This window comes from Mirounga angustirostris, unplaced genomic scaffold (assembly GCF_029215605.1).
Source record: "Mirounga angustirostris isolate CCGP_5_RB_7025 unplaced genomic scaffold, mMirAng1.0.hap1 SCAF_9, whole genome shotgun sequence".
NCBI classification, from domain to species: Eukaryota; Metazoa; Chordata; class Mammalia; order Carnivora; family Phocidae; genus Mirounga; species Mirounga angustirostris.
This window is the reverse complement of record NW_026991717.1, coordinates 46,308,113-46,334,573: the sequence shown is the minus strand read 5'-3', so window position 1 is coordinate 46,334,573 and position 26,461 is coordinate 46,308,113. Positions and strand designations below refer to the sequence as shown.

Here is a 26,461-nt window from a genome sequence, read left to right as displayed (position 1 = left end):
TTATCCTAAGCTTTTATTTTTCAGGTCTTGATTTTGTCAAATGTGTATGTGATTTCTTTTCAGCTTTGTGTCATTTGGGGATGTGGTGAATATTCCATTTATGCCTTCATGTGAAACCATGGCTAAAAACAGAGTTTGGAATGCATTTTGTAGGCTAATTTTTAATTATACACTTCATTTTATATTGCTGATTATTGATACATTTCAAGTCAAGTTTTGGGATTGATCTTTATTCCATTTTAGCTTTCAAGTATATTATAGCTTATAATTCTTCTCTTAGTACTGAAGGTTAATGAAGTTGAGACTGTGCTACCTCATGCGAGAGGGAAGGACCTTAATGTTGAAGATTATGGGAGAACATAAGAGTTTTAGTTATTGTAGATTCCTCATTGCTCCCTCTATTATTAAATTGAAACAAACTCTGGGGGAAATTTGGTAATTCTTTGGAACTTTGTTTTGCCTTTCATATACTGAAAAGTATCCTAAGAACTCATTTCTTCTTTTTCTTCCTACCAATAATTCTAGACAAATAGTTCTTTGAAGTCGAGTGGCATCTTTGAAGATTTTATGTCCTCTATCAGAAAATCATATGTTGTCTTTCAGTCTTTCAGATAACTGGTTTTGTGCATTTGTATCTGTATTTCATCATTAAATATGTGACTCATTCAGAGATCCTCTGCCATGGAAAATAGGGTGACCAAGTCTCATTTCTTCTCATTTCACTCTTTCTCCTTTTGTTCTTCCTGGGAAAACCTTCCCCGGTCCCCCCTCCCCTTCAGAACTGAATTAGGCTCTAATACAGTTTGTTTCAGTGCACACTTCTGTTATAACACTTACTGTATTTTAATTACCTATTGATACGCTTCCCTGACTGCTAGACTCTAAGGACAGTTTATGTCTTATTCATCTTGTATTTACAATATTTGGGATAGTCTGGCATATTTAAGATATTCAGGAAATGTTTATTGCATGGTGTATTAGTTTGCTAGAGCTGCTATAACAAAATATTTCAGACCAGGTGGCTTAAACAACAATGAACTTTTTTCTCACAATTCTGTAGACTAGAAGTCCAAGAACAGGTATAGTCAGGTTTGGTTTCTCCTGAAGCCTCTCTTCTTGGTTTGCAGATGACTGCCCACCTTCCTGCTGTATCCTCACATGGTCTTTTCTCTGTGTCTGTGTGTCTCCAGATTTCCTCTTCTTAGAAAGGATACCAGTCAGATTGGATAGAGCCCACCATATGACCTCGTTTAACCTTAATTGCTTCTTTAAAGGCCCTGTTTATACTCATATTCGAGGTGCTAAGGGTTAGTATTTCAACTACGAATTTTGAGGAGGTGGGCACACTTAGGTCCCTAACACATGGATACTTTGATCTTGCATATGTTCCAGCTGAAGGTGTTTTCTTATGGGCCAGTACCAAACCAAGATCGTCAGAGTTGGAACCAAAGATTTCCTAGCTTGGATAAGAACATGTGGCTTAATTTTAATATTTTGTCTTAATTCCCACTTAGATAATTGTACTATTTAATGATTAAGATCCTGTAACTTTTAGTGCTTTGAAGTGTACTGCCTAGCTAGCTGTACTCATTTAATAATAGGTTTTCTTTACTTTATGTCACAAAAAATGAATAAAATACACACACACACTCCTGGGCACATGTGTGCTTTGTGCACATACTGGCTATGAATGCATGATTATTGAACACTTTAGCCCAAGAAATACATGTTTATTTGCCAAAATCTAGTGGTTATTTGGAAAGGATTCAGTAATTTCTCTATAGAAATTCCATGAATTATATATAATTTCCCAGTGTATACAGAGATACATGCCTTGCTATCCCAGTTGAGCGACCAGATAGTTTTTTAAGCTTTTTCTTTTTCTATGGTAGCTCCAGCTTTAGATTTCCCTCTCCCCTAGTAGTCCTGTGTAAGATTTTTGGAGATATTGGCAGTAGTGAGGGGCTGGTGATGTTGGAGAGCAGGATAAGCTCCGTCATCACTCATCTGTCTCCTCCCTTTTTAGGGATTTCCTTGGGAGAAATTTGCTTATAATGCCCTTACCTTAAAAAAAAAAACAACACACTTTTATTTTACAGTAGTTTTACATTTACAGAGAAGTTGCAAAGATGGGCGCCTGGGTGGTTCAGTCGGTTAAGCAGCTGACTCTTGATTTCAGCTCAGATCATGATCTCAGGGTTGTGAGATAGAGCCCCTCATTGGGCTCCATGTCAGGCTCCACGCTGAGCATGGAGCCTGCTTAAGATCCTCTCCCTCGCCCTCTGCCCCTCCCCACCTCTAAAAAAAAAGAAAAAAAAAACAAGTTGTAAAGATAATACATAGAATTCATATGTACCCTTCACCCAGTTTCCTCTGTTGTTGGTTTTTTTTAAGATTTTATTTATTTGACAGAGAGAGACACAGCGAGAGTGGGAACACAGACAGGGGGAGTGGGAGAAGGAGAAGCAGGCTTCCCGCGGAGCAGGGAGCCGATGTGGGGCTTGATCCCAGGACCCTGGGATCATGACCTGAGCCGAAGGCAGACGCTTAACCGACTGAGCCACCCAGGCGCCCCAGTTTCCTCTGTTGTTAACATCTTACCTATCCTATGTCCGTCACAACTAAGAAACCAACATTGGTATATTACTATTAACTGAACTCCAGATGTTATTTGAATGTAATCTCCTGTGGTTTCAGTTTCTCAGTTTTTCATTGTTTCTATGATCTTAACAGTTTTGAGGATTGCTCATCAGGTATTTTGTAGAATGTCCCTCAATTTGAGTTTGCCTGATGTTTTTCTCATTGGTTTGACTGGGGTTGTGGGTTATGGGGAAGGGTCCCACAGAGGTAAAGTACCCATTAGCAACATGAGTTACAATATTAACCTTGATCATCTGGCTAAAGTACTGTTTGCTTCACCTTAAAGTTACTCTCCGTTCCTTCTTAGTCCTTTCTTTGGAAGTAAGTCACGAAAGGGAGATGAGTTGTTAAGCTCTACCTCCTGGAAGGGATGCATCCACACAACTCATTTGGAATTCTTCTATGAGGAAGGTTTGTCTCTTTGCTCCTGCTTATTTATTTAGTCATTTATGTCAGTATGGATTAATAGAATTTATTTTATATACCCTGGGGATAGAATCCAGTTACTAATTTATTTATCTTGTTGCTACAGTTCTATTTTTAGCCATTGGGAACTCTTTCAGGTTGGCTCTGGTGTCTCTTTGACGTGCCTCTGTCCGTGTGTGTGTGTATGTTTTCTTTACTTTCTGGCACTTTCTGCTCCAGGCTCATCTTATATCTTCCTTGCCACAAGTTAGAAAGCTTTAAAGGGGATGCCTGGGTGGCTCAGTCAGCTAAGCATCTGACTCTTGATCTCAGCCCAGGTCTTGACCTCAGGGTCATGAGTTCAAGCCCTGTGTTGGGCTCTGTGCTGGGCATGGAGCCTACTTAAAAAAAAGAAAGAGGCATCAAAAGGAATGAGATCTTGCCATTTGCAACGACGTGGATGGAACTGGAGGGTATTATGTTGAGTGAAATAAGTCAAACAGAGAAAGACATGTATCATATGATCTCACTGATATGAGGAATTCTTAATCGCAGGAAACAAACTGAGTGTTGTTGGAGTGGGGGGTGGGGTGGGAGGGATGGGGGGACTGGGTGATAGACACTGGGGAGTGTATGTGCTCTGGTAAGCGCTGTGAATTGTGCAAGACTGTTGAATCTCAGATCTGTACCTCTGAAACAAATAATGCAATATATGTTAAGAAAAAAAAAAAAAGAAGAAGAAGAAGAAGGTAGCGGGAGGGGAAGAATGAAGCGGGGGAAATCGGAGGGGTAGACGAACCATGAGAGACGATGGACTCTGAAAAACAAACAGGGTTCTAGAGGGGAGGGGGGTGGGAGGATGGGTTAGCCTGGTGGTGGGTATTTAGGAGGGCACATTCTGCATGGAGCACTGGGTGTTGTGCACAAACAATGAATCATGGAACACTTCATCTAAAACTAATGTTGTAATGTAAGGGGATTAACATAAGAATAAAAAAATTAAAAAAAAAAAAAAAAAAAAAAAAAAAAAAGAAAGAGGGGCGTCTGGGTGGCTCAGTCAGTTAAACGTCTGCCTTCAGCTCAGGTCATGATCTCGGGGTCCTGGGATCGAGCCGCACATTGGGCTCCCTGCTCGGCGGGAAGCCTGCTTCTCCCTCTCCCACTCCCCCTGCTTGTGTTCCCTCTCTTGCTGTGTGTCTCTCTCTGTCAAATAAATAAAATCTTTAAAAAAAAAAAAGCTTTAGGAGGAATGTATACTTGTTTTAGGGGCAGGCAAGTAGGGAAAAGTCCTTAGATTCTTGTTTTATTTTAAGCCCCCCAAAACGAACTCTTTTTTGGATGTCAGGAAACCTGCCATGGACAAACAGCAGCTGTATTTGAGAACTTAGGCTAACAAAAATCTCCATCATCATCACCATCATCAATCACATTGGTATCATCATCAATAATATTAGTATTATTTTGCCATAACTACTGTTATTCCAGCCTTATGTCTCTTTCCCATAATGCTGGCTTTTCTTTTTTCTTCTTAATCATAGAAGTCACTTACAAATGATTTGTAGACTGTCAGGGCAGGTAAAAAGATGAGGGAGATTGGAACCTTTATCCAGTTGCTTTGGCTGGAGTTTGGTTCCAAGTAATGGAAATTGGAGCTTTTAAATGTATTTCTGCCTTGAAACTGTATTAAACATTTTAGAAAGTGAATGGACCTGGGTTTATTGCTGAATTCTCTTGCAAAATCAGATATGAAATAGCAACTGCCGCTCTATGAAAGGTTTTAATTCAAACAGCGGGAGTTTGTCCTTGTCACAATGGCGAAATAAAGAGCCAGGGATATTCACAAGTTTTCTGAACTTCCTACTTTCTTATCCTTTAAAAATCTGTAGGTCAGCCTTATCCTCCTACTTACGTTTAGCTTCAGATTTTAGGATCAGTAACCACTAGGGACCAAAGGTTGTAAATAACAAACCTAAATCTCTATTTTTAAAAAAATTTGGTTACTTTGTTTTATAAACTTTAAAGAATAAAAATAAATAAAACGTTATAGATAAGATAGAGAAGTCACCTATATTTTCCTTATCAATTTGAGGAAACACTGCATGTTGTGAATATAGTTTCATATTTTGCAAGTATTTTGTGTATTTTAAAATTTTATTCTTTTACTACTTTTATGAATTTATATGCAGTTTTTTTGTACTATCAAAATTTTCATCTTTTGTATATTTTCAATAAAAACTGAGATAATATTGTTTTAGTCACATTTGGCATGTTTCCTGTTAAGCAACTAAAAACTTATTAACTATATTGTTGTAAATATGCCTAAAACATGTATGTGTTTATTTTACTGAGAACAGTCTGCTTTCTGGATGGCTCAGAATTATGATTTTGAACATCAGCTTTTATTCTGTGGTATATTACAGTGTTGTCCTCAGAAATTGTTCACAAAATTATTTAATCTCGACAAACTGAATTTTTTTTAGCTATTGGAACAAACGCCTTAGTTCTTCTGTCTCTTTTCTGTTTTTAGGTGTTGCCACTAATATTCTTTCTGTTATACTTGGTATCCAGACAACTAAGCTTATAGAATTATATGTAAAATAAAATAGTCTCTGAATATTGAATTGCATGTGGCCTTTCTGACAAGTATTTTGATTCTTTAGAGAATAATTTTTCTGTAGGCTATGTTCCTGAGAGTCTGTAGGCTATGTTCCTGAGAGTTGAGTTGCTGGAAATCTGACTTCCAAAGGAATAGAGTATTTATTATTGCCTTACAAAAAAGAGAAAAGAGGAGTTATTTGAACAGTAGGATAAGACTTGAAGAGTATTTTGTGCAAGACAATTATAAGTAACTGAATTATGAAAGATACCGTATTTTAACATGAATATTTGCTTGGGTGGGAGTATAAAGTTGAAAGCCAAGTGTGATACCAGCAAAAAGCATTCATTCCAAAACAGCAATTCTGTAGGGTTCTGCAGTTTGTGATTCTAGGTTGTTTTTTTTTTTTAAAGATTTTATTTATTTATTTGACAGAGAGAGACACAGCGAGAGAGGGAACACAAGCAGGGGGAGTGGGAGAGGGAGAAGCAGGCTTCCCACCAAGCAGGGAGCCTGATGTGGGTCTCGATCCCAGGACCCCAGGATCATGACCTGAGCCGAAGGCAGACACTTAACGACTGAGCCACCCAGGCGCCCCTCTAGGTTGATTGTTGAGCAGTGTTCTGAAAAAATGTTGAAAGCTTCATGATCATATTATGGTATTTTGGCTCAAGTTTGTTGAATCTGGAGATGTAGTTCTTGATTTGATAGAAGAGGCCTGCCCTCCCTTCTTTCCTCTTTCCCTCCCTTCTTTCCTTCCACATAGAGCAGGTACAAAAGAATATGAAGTAATTCTAATCCATGTAATAACTGATTATAGTGGCTTGTTGTTGGGCTGCTTTAACAGCATAAAGTTGCCAGTTTAAGTCTTTTTTGAGTGGAGGGATGCTGTTAATCTAAAATACCTTTTCCAGTACAGTGTGGCATAGTTGGTAAGGGTCCTGATATAAATTGAAAAGTTAGAGATTGGGTAAAGGGAAGTAAGATGTTGGAGTTTTTTTTGGTAGCCTCTATCTTCTATAAAGTAAGAGGCAGAGTTAGTAATTTGCTTAAGATGAGAGGATGTAAAAGGAGGAGAGGGCTTGAGGAAATAAGTATTTGAGTCCTTTACTATGAAGAAGGAAAGAATTACCAGGTAGTTATTCACTTAGTTGAGGTTAAAAAATTTCTTTCAGTTAAAAATATTTGGTACTGGTTAGGATGATTTAAACACCATAGCATCAACCTAAAAGCAAAGGCAGATGGTTTAACTGTTACAGAATTACTGTTTGGAAGAGTGCTTACAGAAGAAAGGGATGAAGAATTTAAAGCAGAGCTTTAGCTGGTATACCATGATTGGGTTGCAGGTATGTAGAGACACTGATCCCTTCAGCCTTCAAGACATCAAGAGAGGGTCTGGATGGCTGGAGCCCCAGGCCTGGCACCTTGCAGATGCCTTATCTACCCTAAGTGCCCAATATATATAATGTTCTATGTGTATCATGATATAAAAAATAGTTGGGAAATACTGATTCACAGAACTGGTGAGAGCAGTACTGAGGTGTATTTCTGAGTATTTGCTGGTTAGTCAAAATGTGAAGTCAGGAGTGGATTAATAAACAGGGAGAATAGCGTCCAGGGTTTTGCCTTCTCAGATCTTCTGTCTCAGACTTTGTTACTATTTTCTTAATTTTTTTTTTCTTGCTGCCTTTCTTATGGCAGATACTCTACCATACCATACGCTTTTAGCTCTTTATTCTCTATATTCAGAACTTCACTTTTATGAAAGTAGTTAATTTATTGACTATAGTGATTTTATTTTCCTCCAAGTAGATAATGCTAAAATCTGTATTTCCAGACCTGATATTATAGGCATAGTCCCATCTTGTTGTCTTATTATTATTTCAAAATATCCAAAATTGAATCCCTGCATTCTCTTTCCAAGTAACTTCATTTCTGACAGTGACTTAACGTTTCTTCCAGATATCCAGTCTGTCTGTGTAGCATCTGCCTTTGGCTCAGGTCATGATCCTAGAGTCCCAGGATCCAGCCCCGCATCATGCTTCCCGCTCATCCTCTCATGCTCTCTCTCTCTCTCTCAAATAAATAAATAAAATCTTAAAAAAAAAAAAAAAAAGGAAAGAAAAAGACCCCAGACTTGGCATTGGCTTTTTATTCTTCTTTGCTGTTTCACTATCTTATTTCTTTGTCTTAAAAGACTCACATTTGCATATCCTGCCTTTTCCTTCACTTCACCCTTCTCCCCCTAAAGGTGCCTTTTTGGGGCAAAGCTTTCTCCCCAGTCTGTCAGACTTTCCCTCAAGCCCACTCTTGTTAGCACCTCCTCAATTAAATATTTGTAAATTGTGTGTTAAGCAAAAGCATAGAATTCTTCACTTCTTGGTGAAGAAGACTCCAGCTTATTCTCTCCCACTAAAACAAAATAAAAAAAATCCACATCCTAAACATTTAGAGTATTTAGATACTGCCATTTCTTGCCGTTGTTTGAAATGAAGGGTTTTCTCTGCCTACCATCACCTTGTACATCTTTCATGGTTTGACTTGGATATCATCTTCTCTATAGAGCCTTTCCCAGAAACACCAGTTGCTTTCTCCTTTGTGTTCTCATGGAGGGTACTTTTTATTTATATCATTATTTATAGCATTCTATATTTTGGTTATTTCTTTCTGTTGTGCTAAATTATGAACTTCTTGAAGGATAGGTGCCTGTATCTTTTTTATATCTCTGCCCACGTATCCAGCATACAAGGTAGTTTTCTGTAACCATTTGAATAACTGAGCATACACGGTATCAGTCAAAACTTTTCATCTTTTTTAGCCCACCATAGTTTGGTTCCACTCTACCTACTTTAAATAATATTTCCTGCTTCTCGCAGGGATGTGCTCACTGTTTCATTGAGGTTGTTCTCCTCAGAGAGTTTTGTGTAAGCCACAATGATTTTTTTTTTCCAAAGATTTTATTTATTTATTTGAGAGAGAGAGAATGAGAGACAGAGAGCATGAGAGAGAGGAGGGTCAGAGGGAGAAGCAGGCTCCCCGCTGAGCAGGGAGCCCGATGCGGGACTCGATCCCGGGACTCCAGGATCGTGACCTGAGCCGAAGGCAGTTGCTTAACCAACTGAGCCACCCAGGCGCCCCAGCCACAATGATTTTTATCTTTGTATTTTTGATTTTGATTTCTCCTTCTTGAGCATCATTCAGCATACATGACTACTTATAAGAGAAAGACCAAGTCATTTTGTTTTTCTTTCTTTTTTTCCTTTAAGTAGGCTCCGCACTCAGCATGGAGCCCAACATGGGGCTTGAACTCACGCTCCTGAGATCAAAACCTGAGCTGAGATTAAGAGACAGACATTCCACTGACTGAGCCACCCAGGCACCCCAATTTTAAATTATTGACAAAATTTAGTTCAAAATGTTAAATGTATTTCTGTAAAGATTTAAGATTTTGATGAGCAATATGGTTTAATTCTACATTGAGCTCTTGCAGACTGGTAAAATTTGATAAGATAGTAGGTGTATTAAAGCACATATTTCCATATACAAAAGTATTAATCATCTTTAAATTTCCTTCTATCCCTTTAAAAAAGATAGAATTCTCAATTCACTGAGTTCCAATCTCCAAGGAAACCTGGAGGCTACTTGAAGTTCAGTTTTGGAAACTGTAGGCTTAAGTAACAGTAATCTCTAAGAGTAGTTTGTAAATTTGAAGCTTTGAAAGTGGCAGATTGATTACTTGAAGAATTATTAAGAATGAGAGATTGTGGAGGTTTGTTTTCCTTGTACATTATTTTTTTTCTTCTTACTGACACCTTTCGGTTAACCCAACAATACTAATTACTATTCTTTTCATGATGAAAGATTTTATGAAATGATTTCATGATAAATTATTACTTTCCAAGTATTAAAATTTCTTCATAAAGGTAATCTCAGAAACAACATGCCTAGAATCATAGAGTGGTATCAGTAATTAAAAAGCATAATCAACTGTCAAATCTGACAACTGTTCAAATTTGCCAACGGTCAGATGCCATCTGTCAGTTTCTGCCCTTTTTTGTTATTAAGCCATCCAGGATTAGTGGTCATTTCTAGTCACTAAGGTGGAATTTTATGCCTAGTCAAGGTTCCCATAAAAATCATACTAGCATATATTTGATTTGTGTAGTAATCTGCAATTAACAAAGTTGTGTCCTAGTCCAGTAGAAAAATAAAATATATTTTGTTCCTTTAAAAAATCCTTGTACTTTGTTTTTAAAAAGGGGAAATGATTTAGAAAAAATTCAAACCACATAGAAATTGTAACACAAAAGATGAAAGCTCCAAACCCAGTGCTATAAATCTCCCTCCTACTATCTCTGTCCCCAACTAAGTGTATATTTTTCTATATTTTCCCCATGCATATATAAACATAAGTTGTTTTACAAAAACGGATCATATTATAACAGACTTATTTGCAACCTGCTTTAAAAAATTATCTGTACTTTCTGTATCTGTACAGAACTTACCTCATTTTTAAAGGCTGCTCAGCAGTTTGTTTTATGGATATACCCTAATTTTATCTTAGTTGTGAAAATTAAAACTTAAATAAAAAGGAAAAAACACTTGAATCAGATTTTCCCTTTTACTTCTACCCTCCTCAGTTATACATATAGCTCTGTACAGTTATTATTATTTTTTAAAAGATTTTATTTATTTATTTGTCAGAGAGCACAAGCAGGGGGAGTGGCAGGCAGAGGGAGAGGGAGAAGCAGGCTTCCTGCTCTGCAGGGAGCCCGATGCAGAACTTGATCCCAGGACCCTGGGATCATGACCTGAGCCAAAGGCAGATGCTTAACTGACTGAGCCACACAGGTGTCCCTCTGTACAGTTATTTTTAATTAAATGTTGATTATTTGAAAATTCCAGTGAACAAAATGGTGAGAAACTACATCAAAAACTATGAATTTGAATTAATCTTTAGTTTTAGTGTTTTTAAAGGCAGTAACATGTCCATGGTGATGGTGTTTATGTTTTATATTTTTAAAAAATTATGGCTTTTTTCTAATTTGTAACAAAGGCCATTTAGAGTCTTTGCTCATACAGAAATGAGGTGTTACTCCATTTATGAGGATTGTCTTTCACATCCTATTGTACAGTTCTGTAGTTTTTTGCATATGGAATCTTTTTTGTTTGATTCTTTTAGGTTTTTTTTTTTGTGCTAGAACTTATTTTATATAAGAGATAATTAGCAGTATCTTTGTATTTCATATTTCATGTTGTAATATAAATCCCAGAGTCCAGGCTTCCATACCAGAAATGTTAGACATTGTGTGGTATACCCTATGATTTGTAGTACTGCCTTCCTAACTAGTTGAAACGGAGTCCCAGATACTCTTCGGGCTTGCCAGGATTGAGACACCCTTCATTTTGCTCCTGGTCATGATGACACCACAATCATGGCTAGAGTAGTAGACTCTGTATTGAACTCCACCTAGTTTGTACTGATAGGAGACCTAAATAGATATGTTTTCCTTTGATGACTAATACTTGGGGATTTTAGAATATTTTAAACAAGACAAACAAGAATATCATTAGGTCATTGAGTAATAGAAACCTAATATTTGAGAGAGATTTATCTTTTTCCAAAAGTAGAATGTCTGGTATTAGAAATTAGGGAGCATCCAGCTCCTCAAACTTTAATCCTCCATAGTAGAGGAGAATCTGTAGAATTATTTGTTTTCATGGATTTTGTGACAAAGACTATTGGTCCTTCATTTTTATACTTTAAGGTTCTGTAGGAACCGTTGATTGTATGCCCTTCATTGACTCTGAGGATTTCATCTTTTTCTAGGTATAAGGGAAGATCTTTTTTTTTTAAGATTTTATTTATTTGGTAGAGACACAGCGAGAGAGGGAACACAAGCAGGGGGAGCAGGAGAGGGAGAAGCAGGCTTCCCACTGAGCAGGGAGCCTGATGCGGGGCTCAACCTCAGGACCCTGGGATCATGACCTGAGCCAAAGGCAGACGCTTAATGACTGAGCCACCCAGGGGCCCCTAAGGGAAGATCTTAAATTTATTTCTTATCTATGTAACTGCTCCTCTAGAAAAGGAATTAATAATAAGAGCCATTGTGCCAGGTACTTTGCTAGGTACTTTCATTTAACCCTTTAAACAATTTTATGAGCTAGATACTAGTATACCAATTTTATAGACAAGGAATAGTCTTAGAGAGTTTAAGTAATCTGCCCAAGGTGACACAGCTAGTCAGGAGCAGAGTCAAGACTTGAACCCAGCTCTTTTTAGTACACAAATGAATACATTTACTTTTGATTGACTATTTATTCTTTTTTGTTAGTGATCCCACTTAAACGTGGAAAATCACCTTCCCTGTTTGTCATTCAGTATCCTTTTTTTCGTAATGTTTTTAGTTCTTAGATATGCTAGCTTTTTTTATTATTGTAATGCCTCATTTTCTCTAGCTTCCTAGAATATTTTGACAATGTTTTGTAAGATTTCTTAGTCTTACAGTCATGTTCTTGGTGAGTTGGTCAGGTAGCTAGTTCTCTTCCCTGTTATTTGAAGTCAGGTTTGTACTTGGTGGGACAAAAACTTCATTCATAGAGTAAGCCTTAGCTGAGATAGTCAACCCATGGTGCTGTCTGTGCTTCTCAGTGGAGATAGTGATCCTGGGCATACCTCTCTTTAAGGTAACTTTCAGAGTCTGACAGTTCTAAACTCCATTGTACTATACACCTTAATTCCTTTTAATATCTGGGCAATAATATTTAGAGCAGCATGGAATGGAGGATGTCCCTGAATCTCCTCATGTGGGTATCTCATGTCTGGTTCCTCTCAAGTAATTATCTCTATGGATATCTGTTTAGGTTAAAGAATAGAGTGAACATTTTTGGATTTAGGTCTCTAAATCTCTTCACTCTCCGTATAAATCATTCTAAAATTCAGTGACTTTTATTATTTATTTATTTATTTATTTAAAGATTTTAATTATTTATTTGACAGAGAGAGACACAGCGAGAGGGGGAACACAAGCAGGTGGGAGTGGGAGAGGGAGAAGCAGGCTCCCTGCGGAGCAGGGAGCCCGATGTGGGGCTCGATCCCAGGACCCTGGGATCATGACCTGAGCTGAAGGCAGACACTTAATGACTGAGCCACCCAGGCACCCCAAAAAATTCAGTGACTTTTAAATGCAACCGTAAGACTGACCATGTGACTCTAGCAAATAATATGGCAGTCCCCGTTATATTAGCATAGACCCATCCAGTGATGTGATACTCCTTGTTCTACCACCTCTTTACCCAAATGATATCAAGATTTTCCTTTGGTGCTGAGAAAAGAAATTCTGAGCTGTTTAATACAGAACTGTGAACAGATCTACGTGTCTGGAGGACTATGGATGGCAGAGAATCTTTGGAGGTTAAGAGAACTAGAATGCTAGTTTCCTTTGTTTTAAGATTTTATTTATTTGAGAGAGTGCGTGCACACAAGTGGTGCGAGGGTAGGGGCAGAAAGAGAGGGAGATAAGCAGACTCCCCGTTGAGCAGGGAGCCCACCTTGGGACTTGATCCCAGGACCCTGAGATCATGACCTGAGCCTAAGTCAGACGCTTAACCAACTGAGCCACCCAGGTGCCTCTCCATTGTTTTATAATTTTAAAAATTTGCTAATATTTTGGAGTCACATTAAATTTCCCAATAATTTTTGCAAAACTGACATAGTAATAATTGTTTTCATATAGGTACCGTGTGTCTCTTTTTTTTTTAAACAAGAAGTTTATTTAAACAACAAGACACTTGGGGTGCCTGGGTGGCTCAGTCATTAAGTGTCTGCCTTCGGCTCAGGTCATGATCCCAGGGTCCTGGGATCGAGCCCCGCATCGGGTTCCCTGCTCCGCGGGGAGCCTGCTTCTCCCTCTCCCACTCCCCCTACTTATGTTCCCTCTCTCGCTGTGTCTCTCTCTGTCAAATAAATAAATCTTTTAAAAATAAATAAATAAATAAACAACAAGACGCTTGACTTGGAGGGAAAACTATCTAGGATTCATTTCTTTTAGAGTAATTTATCCCTACTTAAAGGCAGATTGCCCTACATGTAACAGCTATGTACAAAAAAGTTATAAAATTGTCCTTGGTTTTACAATGATAAATGAAAAACATTAAAATTCTCCAATCGAACAAGGTATGCAAGGATTTTTATGTTGTTCTTTTTTTGTTAAACAGTGAGACCAAAATAACTTACTGGAACATAAAGATAAGAGCTGACTGAGCGTGCCACTAGTGGAGAGAAGGGGTATTTTCACAGAAGCAGTATTTTCCCCCATCCCATCTCCATTTGATGTCGATCAAAACATACCATTGGCCATTTAGTTAAAAAAATGCAATATGCTTGTGCACATACATAGTTACTTTATGTACAATAAAGGAATGGGGAAGGGGAAAATGAAAGAATAGAGAAAACTATACTGTAGTAGTCAGGATGTGGTGGAACCAAATTGCGGCTTTCTAATTGAGACTGTCTTCTTGGTCTGGAGGAACAGAGATCTGGAGTAAAGTAGCAGGTTCCCTTTTTAGTAGACACCTCCTGTCTGCTGCTGGAACACATCAATTGCATCGTCATCCTCCATTTCCAATAGTGCAGCTGTGTCTGTTTCATTGATTGGCTGCCCATCAAATCGGAATCTGATCTGCCTCATTGACAAACCCTGTCATTCACAATAGGCTTTCATTAATTTACTAAGTGGTGTATGCCTCTTAATCTTAAACTGCACCACAGAACCATCCTGTCCCACCAACTTCAAATTAATATGATCGTTGTTCTCAGTCTCGACTCCTTCCTTGGGCTTTTCGTCGGCCATGGTGAGCGCCGGAGTCTCCTCAGCTGCCGCTTCACAAAAGAGGTACCAGGTCCGCACTGAACGAGCCCACAAGCAGCACCAGGAACCAGTACTGTGTGTCTCTTGTTAAATGTTATACTGGGTATTAAATCTTCTCACCTCTATTGTGAGTGAGAAGATTTTTTTTTCTGTAGTATTTTCTAATTAGCTACTCTTTGTTTAAAGGAAAGTCACTGATTTTAGAGAACTATTGTGGTAAACACACATATAACTTGCCCATGTTAGTGTTTCCAGGTTTTTTGTCAATCTCACCTGTTGATGTTATCTGCAAATAATGACCAAAAAATCACCTCCTTTTATTTATGTCCATTCTCTTGTTTGATTGACTTGACTAGCCCTTCCAGAGCTATGTTATATAGTGTTTAAAGCTTTTTTTTCTCCTTGATATTAATGAGAACTAACCGTCACTTTTGTTTTTATTTTGTTTTGTTTCTGAATTGTACAAAGAAAACATGTCTGTGACCTGAATCCAGCCTCGGTTCTCTGGTTTGAAGATTTATTTTTTAACGTTGGACCTTGATACTCTTAGGGACATGAAAAATGGTCTCTATAGACTTTCTGCAAGATGCAACCACTTTCCTATTTAATATTTACTGTGAATCAAGAAGCAGCATGTAGATCAGGTTACCAATTTTATGGAGGAGAAAATCTTTGTTTCCTTACTGTTTCCTTTTGTGATAAGTTTCTCTGTTTCAAGGACTTGCTGAACCCACAAGTATAAAATATTTATTTTTATGTTTTCTGTGGTTCTAGAGCTGTTGTAACTGAAAATGGGGTTATGATAAATGTTCAAGTCTTAAACGTTATTATTGTTACATAATTTTGTTACTGTTACTCTCATTCTTCATATTCTCCTTTCTTTCCTGTCTTAGTGATTGACAGCACCATAATTCTTAGTTACCCCAGCCAGAAATACAGCAGTCATTTTTTAAATTTTACCCATTTATTGTTTTATTGATTAATGCAATTAAAAAAATATTCATTGAGTGCCTACTATGTGCCAGTTGAGTTTTAGTTGCTAGAGATGGGGCAGTGAATGGGGCAGACAAGGTTCCTGCTTTCTTGGAACTCGAAATTTAGTGAGGGAACCCATACCATATACAATAAAAATAGGCTAACGAGACTTCAGTTATTGGCGGGTCAAGGACTTTACAAAAATCAGGATGTGATATTGAAGGATGGAGAAAAGAAGTTGGTTCTTTAAATGGAGTGTGTGTTAGTCCAGGTTCTCTGAGAAAGAGATGCCACGACAAGATTAAATGTGCAAGGAATTTTTTTTTTTGGTTGTAAAATATACATCATATAAAGTTTACTGTTTTAACCATGTGTAAGTGTGTGGTTTGGCATTAAATATATTCACATTGTTTTGCAACCACCACCACCATCCATATCCAGAACATTTTTATCTTTCCCAACTGAAATTCTGTACCCATTTAACACTAACTTCCATCCCCTTCTCCCCCTATGCCCTGGTGACCACTGTTCCACTTTCTGTCTCTGAATTTGACTGCTCTAGGTAACTCATGTAAATGGAAGCATACGTATTTGTCCTTTTGTGACTGGCTATTTCACTTAGCTTAATGTCATCAAGGTTCATTCGTGTTGTAGCATGTGTCAGAATTTCCTTTTTTTTAAAGATTTTTTTTAAGAGCAGTTTCAGGCTTATAACAAAATTGAGAGGGAGGTATATGAGAGACTTCTTATATACTCTCTGTCCCCATTATCAAATCAATCACCAGAATAGTACTTTTTTTTTTTTTTTAACCAAGGATGAACCTAAATTGACTCATCATCATCACTCAGAGGTCTTTAGTTTACCTTAGAGTTCACTCTTGGTGTTGTACATTCTACGGGTTTGGACAAATGTGTAATGGTATATATCTTTCATTATAATATCAAACAGTATTTCACTGCCCTGAAAATCCTTTTTGCTCTACCCATTTATTGCCCCCCAAGCCCCCTCCCTATAACCACTAATGTTTTCATTGTCTTCATAGTTTTGCCTCTTCTAGAATTTGAGGTACTATAGTTGGAATCATTCAGCATGTTTAGCCTTTTTGCATTTAAGGTTCCTGCACATCTTTTCATGGCTTGATAGCTCCTTTCTTTTTAGCACTGAATAATATTCCATTGTCTGGATGTACCACAGTTTATCCACTCACCTCCTGAAGGACATCTTGGTTGTTTTCCAAGTTGTGCCAATTACAAGTAAAGCTGTTGTAAACATCTAGTGCAGGTTTTTGTGTGGATTCCTTCCTTTAAAAAAAAAAAAAGAAAGATTTATTTTACTTATTTATTTTAGTGAGAGAGAGGGAGAGGATTTCAAGGAGACCCTGTGCTGAGCTTGGAGCCCCACTAATGGCTTGATCTCATGACCTTGAGATCATGACCTGAGCCGAAATCAAGAGTTGGACGCTTAACCGACTGAGCCACCCAGGTGCCCTGGATTCCTTCTTTTTATGGCTGAACAATATTTCACTGTATATATACACCACATTTTGTTTATCCATTCATCCATTGATGGACTTTTAGGTTGCTTCCTCTTTTTGGCTGTTGTGAATAATGCTGTTGTGAACAGGTATGTCAAATATCTGTTTTGAGTCCCTGCTTTCTTTTAGGGGCATACCTAGAAATGGAACTGCTGGATCACATGGTAATTCTCTGTTAATTTTTGGAGGAATTGCCATACTCTTTTCCACAGCTGCTGCACCATTTTACATTTCCCAGCAGTGTACAAGGGGTCCAGTTTCTCCACCCCTTACTGATACTTGTTACTTTGTTTTTTAGATAATAGCCATCCTGGGTGTGAAGTAGCATCACATTGTATTTTTGACTTACATCTCTCTACTGATTTGTAACATCTTTTTATTTTTATTTTTTGTGTGGAGCCCAGTGAGGGGCTTGAACTCACGACCCTGAGATCAAGACCTGAGCTGAAATCAAGAGTTGGACACTTAAATGACTGAGCCACCCAGGTGCACCTCTTTTTATGTTCCTGTTGGCCATTTGTATATCTTCTTTGGAGAAATAATTATTCAGTTCCTTTGTCCATTTTTAATCGGGTTTTTGTTCTTGTTGAGTTCTAGGAATTCCTTATATATTCTAGATATCAATCCTTATCAATCTTATCAGATATATGATTGGTGAATATTTTCTTCTATTCTCTGGGTTGCCTTTTCGCTGTTGGTATTTTCCTCATTGCACAATGTGCAAGGATTTTATTAGGGGGAAGTGCCTGTAAGAGAAAATGATGGGGGGAGCTGGAGAAGACAGCGTTGTTGGACTGCAGTGCAGGTCTGATCCTGAGTGAAGGAAGAGGAAAGAAAAAGTTGGTTCTGCCCCGAAGGCAGCCACTTAATGACTGAGCCACGCAGGCTCCCCTAATTTTTTAATTTTTTAATTTTTTTTTTTGAGAGAGAGTGAGTGAGAGAGAGATCATGGGCAGGGCGGAGGGGCAGAGGGAGAAGCAGATTCCCTACTGAGCAGGGAGCCCAGTGAGGGACTTGATCCCAGGAGCCTGGGATCATAATCTGAGCCGAAGGCAGATGCTTAACCAACTGAGCCACCCAGGCGCCTAGGTGGTGACATTTAAACCAAGACCCACATAGTGAGCAGAATGTAGTTAGCCTTTCAAAAATCTTGGGAAAAGCATGGTAGGCATGGGGAACGCAAAGTGTAGGTGCAGAGAAAGCTTGCCATGTTCAAAGAACAGCAAGAAAGAAGGCCAGTTTGGCTGTAGTCTAGTGAATAGAGGTGAGGTGGTAAGAGAAGTAGAGGGGCATTAGATCATAAAGGGTCATATAAACTGTGGTAAAGGATTTTGTTCTGAGACATTTGGGAACCACAGGAAAAATTTGAGCAAGGGTGTAATATCTGATTTATATTCTTAGGATACACCAAGTTGCTACGTAGAAATGAATTGTTGGTAGAAATAAGAACAGTTAGAGTCTGTTGCAATAATACGGGCAGAAGATTATGATCATTTGGACTAGGATGCTAGCTAGTTCTGGATGTTTCCTATCCAAAGGTTAACAAACTCCTGGTAATTCATTATCTCTGGATTTTGTGCTTTCCCGTTCTAATCAGCAGTCCCTTATTGTCTATCCATGTATTTTTCTCATTTTATATAGCAGTAACATCTTTACTGTTCTTTTCTTTTCTTTTTCTTTTTTTTTTTAAAGATTTTATTTATTATTTATTTGAGAGGGAGAGACTGAGAGAGAGAGCACATGAGAGGGGGGAGGGTCAGAGGGAGAAGCAGACTCCCCACTGAGCAGGGAGCCCGATGCGGGACTCGATCCAGGGACTCCAGGATCATGACCTGAGCCGAAGGCAGTCGCTTAATCAACTGAGCCACCCAGGCGCCCCTACTGTTCTTTTCTGTCTTCAGTTTTGGCCCACTTCAATCCCTTTTTCACCCCGTTTTACCAGATGGTCCAACTGAAGTACAACTATAATGATACAACTTTGTAGTTTAAGATTTGTCAAGTTGTACCCTTTGTCTTATATTTTAGAATGGCCTGCCTCTTCTATCCCCCACTACGCTGTTATTCCCTTTCCTGACTCTTATTTATCCTTCAAATTATGGATTCCTCCTCTAATTTCTAAGTGTCCCTGCAGTGTCTTCCTTTTGGTGTTTTGTAATCTGTATTTCTCTTTCTCCCCTGTCTGAATTCTTTGAGGGTTAGGACTATGATTTTAGTTTTCTAATGTCAATATGTGGATCAGTGTTTCTTGCAGCCCCTGAGATACATACCTTAGTGGACCTGCTGGAACTGTTGATTCAGTAAATGCAGTTTTTAGTGTTCTGTGAGTTTTATCCTGGAAGTTTTTTACATTATCCCATTTTCTTCTGTACTCTGATAACATTATATCTATAATTGTCTCATCTAGGACCTTCAGTGAATTATCTGTAATGGTTTATTTCATCCTGATGCCCTTGGTCAACAAGATTTCAAATGAATCATTTGATAGCTAACAGTCTATCTTCTGAATATTATTGTCTGTTTAGGCTAGGTTGCCTTGATCATTTATCTTTTTTCACATTTTTATTACATCTGGCTTCCTTTTTTTTTTTTTTTTTTTTAAGATTTTATTTATTCATGAGAGACAGAGAGGCAGAGGCAGAGGGAGAAGCAGGCTTCCTGCTCTGCAGGGAGCCCGATGTAGGACCCTATCCCAGGACCCTGGGATCACGACCTGAGCTGAAGGCAGATGCCTAACTGACTGAGTCACCCAGGCGCCCTACATCTAGCTTCCTAAAAGAAGTTGAGTTTGGTAGTCTCCCAGTAGTTATCCTAACTGCAACTTCCTCTTTTCTTTCAAGGTATCAGTCTGCAAGTTAATTTTTATTTGCTAATAAGTTTGTCAAGGTTCCCTCATTCCTTTTCATAATTGAGTATATTGTGTGCTCCTACGTGTAAGAGCAGAGATCTCTGTTTAAAAAATTTAGTTTATTTTTTGGCATTTTGCTAATGTAGTTATGAGACCAGAATGATGCCTGTTGGGCTGAAATATCTTTCTTACTAATGAAATTTTGACTGTTCAGAATATGTAACAAACCATATTGTCCATACTATTTAGCTATAAGTAGTGGTAGTTATTAAGCATTTAGGTGGAGAGAGTATTCTGTCAGGTTCTCGATTTCATATTCTTAAACTGGCACATGGTAAAATAAATATCAATAAAAGAGAAAAGTTCAAAACATGTCCTGAGTAATATCCCTATGGTACAAATATTTGTTTCCACTTAATTATATGAAAAAAGTGGATGAACAGTGGACATATTTCTAGTTCATTTTCTGATAATCTTTAAAACTTTTATAGAAAAATACAAAATCATCTTATGGATATTTTTAAAAATCTTGTTTCCTTTAGAGCTCTGTAAAATCATCAAATTTCTATTTAATCTTTTTTTTGGCAAAGTTTTTTTTTTTTTTTTAAGATTTTATTTATTTATTTGAGACAGAGAGAATGAGAGAGAGCACATGAGAGGGGGGAGGGTCAGAGGGAGAAGCAGGCTCCCTGCCGAGCAGGGAGCCCGATGCGGGACTCAATCCCGGGACTCCAGGATCATGACCTGAGCCGAAGGCAGTCGCTTAACCAACTGAGCCACCCAGGCGCCCTAAATTTCTATTTAATCTTAACAGTACTTGAATTTATCATTGGTTGTAAAAGTCATTCATACCAATAATAGTGACTGTTTCTAAACCATATCTCAGTTTAGAGGTAGAGTTCCTCAAAGTTGTATCCATAATCTTAATGAGTTTTACCCCTCCCCCTTATGCTCATGTAAATTTAATTTATGATGTAAATTGTGAAATCCTAACCCTAATTTTTAGTTTGGAAAGTTAACATTTTTAGTTATTGTGCTTTTTTTCATGCAAGGTTTACTAGTTGGGTATCCTACACTGGTATCAGGAGTAATTGGTATGCTCCTGTCATGATATAGCAATAAAATGATTGAATCAAACCAGTACAAGGAGCGACTAGTCTTGTGGATTCAGTATTGAAGCAATGTATAATAACAAACTAGTCCTAATGTGGCTAAGGAGTTAAGATATATCTGGTACATATTTAACCTCCTTTGTAAATTGGATCAGCCAATAATTTTCATAGAAATAAAAGACTAGATTATAAGTTTATCAAATACCAAATAGTTTGGAACATTATTTATTGATCCTTTGTGTTAGTTATGCTTTTTTAGTTAAAAAAATGCAGTACTGGTGTTTATTTCTTTTCATGAACTTAACTTCTCTTCTTTTTCTCAGTTCAAAATAAAAGCATGAGTTAGAATACTCCCTTGGTGGGAATAGCTCAGGTAATATGGGATGTTAATTTTGTATTTGATCCCTGCTTGACATGGTAACTCAGAGAACAGTTACTTGTGTATAAACACACACCACGTACCGTACCATATACCTACCACCTATCCCTTATTCCCTCCCTGCCTCCAGCTAGGCAGACAAAATTCACCAAAACCTAGAGCAGAGTTAACCATAAAGAGTTCATTGTTTTGGCTTTGGGGCATAAACTAATGGAAAAGAAATTGAGTTTAGTAAATTATGCTATGAATCACTTCTTTGTAAATTCACTTATGGATTCTTGTTCTCAGAATTGATCTGTCCATTTGGCGAGTTTCATTGCCTCTCAGGATCTCCGTTACCAGGACCCAGAGGGTGACTTAGTAATTAAGGATGAGGAGTCTGAAGCAGTTTTTTTTTTCTTCAGCATATAAAGTTTTATTTCTTCAGAGATCCAACTTACCACAACTCCTGGGAGACATAGATGTCTGAAAGATCCCCAGATTTTTCCAAATGACATGACTCTTTAGTGAGATAAAAGAGAGGTCCATAATTATCTGATGCCCAGAAATCTGGATACTTTCTTGACTTTTTGGCAACAGCTTTATGGAGATATAATTCACATACCATTAAAACTTTTCCTTTTTTAAGTGTATACGTCAGTGGTTTTTAGAATATTCAGAGTTGATTAGCTATCACCACAATCAGTTTTAAAACATTTTCAGTTCACTGAAAGTAAATCCGAAACACTTTGGCCATCACATCTCAGTTCTCCTGTTATTCTCCTGTCCCGGACAATCACTAATCTACTTTCTATCTCTATAGCATTGCCTGTTCTGGACTTTTCTTATGAAAGGAATCTTACAAAATGTGGTCTTGTGACTGGGTTCTTTTACTTAGTGTATCGTTTTTGAGGTCATATCATTTTGTAGCATGAAATAATATTTCATTTCTTTTGATTAATGAGTAACCATGGTATGGATTTATTTATTCAATTGATAGACATTTGTATTATTTGTACTTTTGAGCTGTCATGACTAATGGTACTATGAGTATTGTGGCTACACCATTTTACATTCCAAAGTGGCCACACCATTTTATATTCCCACCAGCAATGTATGAAGATTCCAATTTCTTTATATCCTTGCCAACACTTGTTGTTATCTATATTTTTTTGTTGTAGCCATCTTAGTGGGCCACCCCTTGAATCTTAAATCACATGTATCTGTACTTTATTGTTGTGATTTGTGTTTTCTTAAATTTAATTATGGTGATCCTTGTCTGATTTGCTGCCTCTTATAATTTGCTCATTGCTGTGCCCATGTGTTCACCCATCTTTGTGTTCCTCCTTTACTACTGATCCTGCTGAACTCCAGACAGGGCTTGATGGCTGATTTTGGATACAGCACTGCCTATCCTTGTAAAAAGGAATTATAGAAGATAGAGGTTTTGATAGCTTTATATAGAAATAGGCTGTTTCTGGGGTGGCTGGCTGGCTCAGTCAGTGGAACATGTGACTCTTGATCTTAAGGTTGTGAGTTCCAGGCCCCATGTTGGGCATGGAGCCTACTCAAAAAAGAAAGAAATAGGCTGTTTCATTTTTTTTTTTTTTAATTGCTGTCATCTGTTCTGATAATAATTATACATTAAAATAAAGTGGGAGACCTGTGAGGTTGTATATTCCTATAACTGTCATTTGTGGAGAAGGAAAAGACTTGCTACCAAATACCTTTTTATCCTCTCTTTTTAGGATGTGGTTTAAAAGTGCATGTTAAATACAAAACTAATCCATAGTCGTTACAACTTCCAGTAGTTGGAGTGACTGGAAGGGGATTTTTAGGGTGCTGGTTATTTTATGTTTTGTGATCTTGGAGGTTACACACATATGTTCATTTGTGAGACTTTATCGAGCTATAAATTTAGAATATGTGTGTCTGTTGTACTTCAGTAAAAACTTAAGTTAAAAGTCTTAACATTCTTTAATCATATTTTGCACTTTCACATTAACTGCCTTTCTAAAAAATACATTCCATTTTGAGTCGTGATATTTAATTACTTTTATGTTATTACCATTCTCATGTGTACATTGATGTAGATGCATTAATTTCAAATTCCCTTGTTCAGCAGCCCCTAATTTCAAAGATAGAATGATTTAGATACCCTTAGATTAGTTATAGGAAATTTGGTTTTATGTTCTGCTGTGCTGCTTTAACTGACTGATCTTTTGCAACTCACAGTCTTGGCTGGAGTCTTTCTGCATGTATCTAAAACTTTGTGAAATGTACTAATTGTATATTTTGTCTATCAGTGAGTTTATATTCTCATCAGAGAATAGAATAGTATGAAGAAAAGAACCATGGGGAAGAGAAGCTATTTTATACTAATTCTTTATTTATAGCAATCTGTCTAATACAGTAGCCATCTAGATGTACAAAAAATATTTAATTACCACTTTCAGGATACCAGGAAAAAACACTGATTAATCAAAGTCTTTTGAATTCTAGTCCTTTAATCTATTTTTACTATAATAGGTTTTGAAGAAATTGTTAGATTTTAACCAAATATGTTGCTGAAGGTAGAAAGATAATAACAGCAAGGTAAGTTTTTGATTAATAGAAGTTTTCAAGTAGGCTTATGTTCTATGATCTTTATTATATTTCTAAAAATTGGGTATGTGGTAGAGGTATCAGAGAAAAGTGTTTTAAAAGAACAGCAAAATGACTTATTACAGCCATTTTATATCCTGGTATATCAGGAAAAGGCAGTTCTCTGTTACAGCGATGTTCTCAGTGGAATCTGAAACTCTTCAGTTAGTGTAGTAAAACATTAACATCCTTTTAAATTTCTAATTGTGTCTTCTAGGCCTTCCTTAAAGTTTCTCATGTCTCAATGGACTCCTGAATATAACAAGTTATATACCTTAAAAGTGGATATGAAGAGTGAGATTCCTTCTGATGCGCCAAAGACACAGGAGAGTCTGAAAGGCATCCTCTTGCATCCAGAGCCCATTGGGGCAGCCAAAAGTTTTCCTGCGGGAGTTGAGATGATTAACAGTAAAGTGGGGAATGAATTCTCTCATTTGTGTGATGATTCTCAAAAACAAGAGAAGGACATGAATGGTAACCAACAAGAACAAGAAAAAAGTGTTGTTGTGAGGAAAAAACGCAAAAGCCAGCAGGCTGGCCCTTCTTACATGCAAAATTGTGTTAAAGAGAACCAGGGAATATTAGGATTGAGGCAACACCTAGAAACACCAAGCGATGAAGATAATGATTCCTCTTTTAGTGATTGTCTTTCTTCTCCTTCATCTAGTCTGCATTTTGGAGATTCTGATACTGTGACTTCGGATGAGGATAAAGAAGTCTCTGTAAGACATTCCCAGGCAATTTTGAGTGCTAAAAGTAGAACTCATAGTGCACGGTCCCAAAAGTGGCCCCGGACAGAGACAGAATCTGTTTCAGGATTGTTAATGAAAAGACCCTGTTTTCATAGCAGTTCATTAAGGAGACTTCCATGCAGAAAGAGATTTGTAAAAAATAATTCCTCACAGAGGACACAGAAACAAAAAGAGAGGATATTAATGCAGAGAAAAAAAAGAGAAGTGTTAGCCCGAAGAAAATATGCATTGCTCCCCACTTCTAGTAGTTCCAGTGAGAATGACCTCAGCAGCGAATCCTCTTCCAGCTCATCAACTGAAGGAGAAGAAGATTTGTTTGTTTCTACCAGTGAAAACCACCAAAACAATCCATCTGTTCCCTCAGGTAAAAATGTTTCTTAAGTTGAACAAAACATGGAAGCTCTTGCATTGTGTTTGTGCTTAATTCTCTTCTACGTGTTAACGATTTCATTGCTTTTAGAAGGAATATGAGGCTCAATTAACTTTTATTTTTAAGCCATATAAATAAATTGCCAACTGTGGTATTAAACCATAACTCCATTTCTAAGATCAAATTTTTAAATTTTATACTTTTTCGGATAGCTCTGTGATGGATTTCTTTCACATTCAGCCGCAGTAAGAACACTAAAATACTTAATATTATTTTTCCTTTAAGTACTCTATTCTTATTACTAGTTACCTTGTCATAATCTTTATAACTGAAAAATAATTTCAAGTATTTGAGAGATGCTTTTATTCTTTTTTTTAAGATTTTATTTATTTGACAGAGAGAGACACAGCGTGAGAGGGAACACAAGCAGGGGGAGTGGGAGAGGGAGAAGCAGGCTTCCCGCCGAGCAGGGAGCCCGATGTGGGACTCGATCCTAGGACCCTGGGACCATGACCTGAGCCGAAGGCAGACGCTTAATGACTAAGCCACCTAGGTGCCCCGAGATGCTTTTATTCTAATACTAGAACACAGACTTTTAGTCCTGATAGTGCTCAGTAGAGCACATGATTGATCAGTTAAAATTGAATTGATAGAGGATTAGCTTGAGAGCATTGTCCCCTCCTCACAGTAAATATTATATTTAACTAGAATAAGATTATGTGCAGTCTCTGAAGTGTAAGTATGTTCCATGTATACCATTTTTACGGTTTGCTGAATTTAAAGGAAGTTTTTGAAGTGAGCATTGAAGAGTAGTGTCTTAGCTGAGGGAAAAGAATACTTTCTTGTGAAAGAATGGGGGATAAAAGGGCTATGATCATGGTTTTTAATACTGACACAAAGGTCTCCCTGTCTTTGCCTGATGTCCTGCTTGTCAGGGGTAGAGCCTGCTAATCTACTGTGCCAATATGCCATTTCCCCTCTCTCTTTTCTCCTTCTATATGGGTTACTTCCTTTTCCAAGACTCCCTTTCCCCTTCCATTTTTATTTTTCTATCTTTGCCAGAACTCCAAAACCAGTAACTTTGATATTTAGTTTTAGCTATGATCAGTTCAGTTTTTTAAACCTACCCAAATGTTTGTTTTAAAGAGTTCGTTGAGATCACCTATAACTGGGAGGAGGTTATAGCAACCATTCTCTGAGGTCTCTTGAGAAACAGGGAGGTGAGAATAGGAATTATCTTGCTTAGTTGCCACATTTCACATTTTCCTCAGATGGTTAGACTGTGAAGACTTGTTTGGGGAAGAGCGAGCAGCAGAGCCCAATTTCTGCTTGAAATTAATGAGGTAGGATGGTTGGTGAT

At 37.6% G+C, this 26,461-nt stretch overlaps 1 protein-coding gene and 1 pseudogene across 12 annotated transcripts in view; one reads left to right on the top strand and one right to left on the bottom strand.

The window, feature by feature from the left end:
- RNF111 (ring finger protein 111) overlaps positions 1-26,461 on the top strand; it is a 121,677-nt gene that overhangs the window by 48,498 nt on the left and 46,718 nt on the right. For 9 of the 12 annotated variants that reach the window (XM_064570397.1, XM_064570389.1, XM_064570396.1 and 6 more), the window contains exons 1-2: positions 17,487-17,507; positions 24,197-25,095. In XM_064570397.1, coding sequence (XP_064426467.1) covers positions 17,491-17,507; positions 24,197-25,095 — 916 coding nt within the window. In that variant the 5' untranslated portion in view covers positions 17,487-17,490. Of the gene's footprint in view, positions 1-17,486; positions 17,508-24,196; positions 25,096-26,461 lie in introns of those variants that run through there. The other 3 variants (XM_064570394.1, XM_064570392.1, XM_064570393.1) reach the window with 1 other exon arrangement.
- LOC123861154 (small ubiquitin-related modifier 2-like) lies at positions 13,652-14,571 on the bottom strand (annotated as a pseudogene).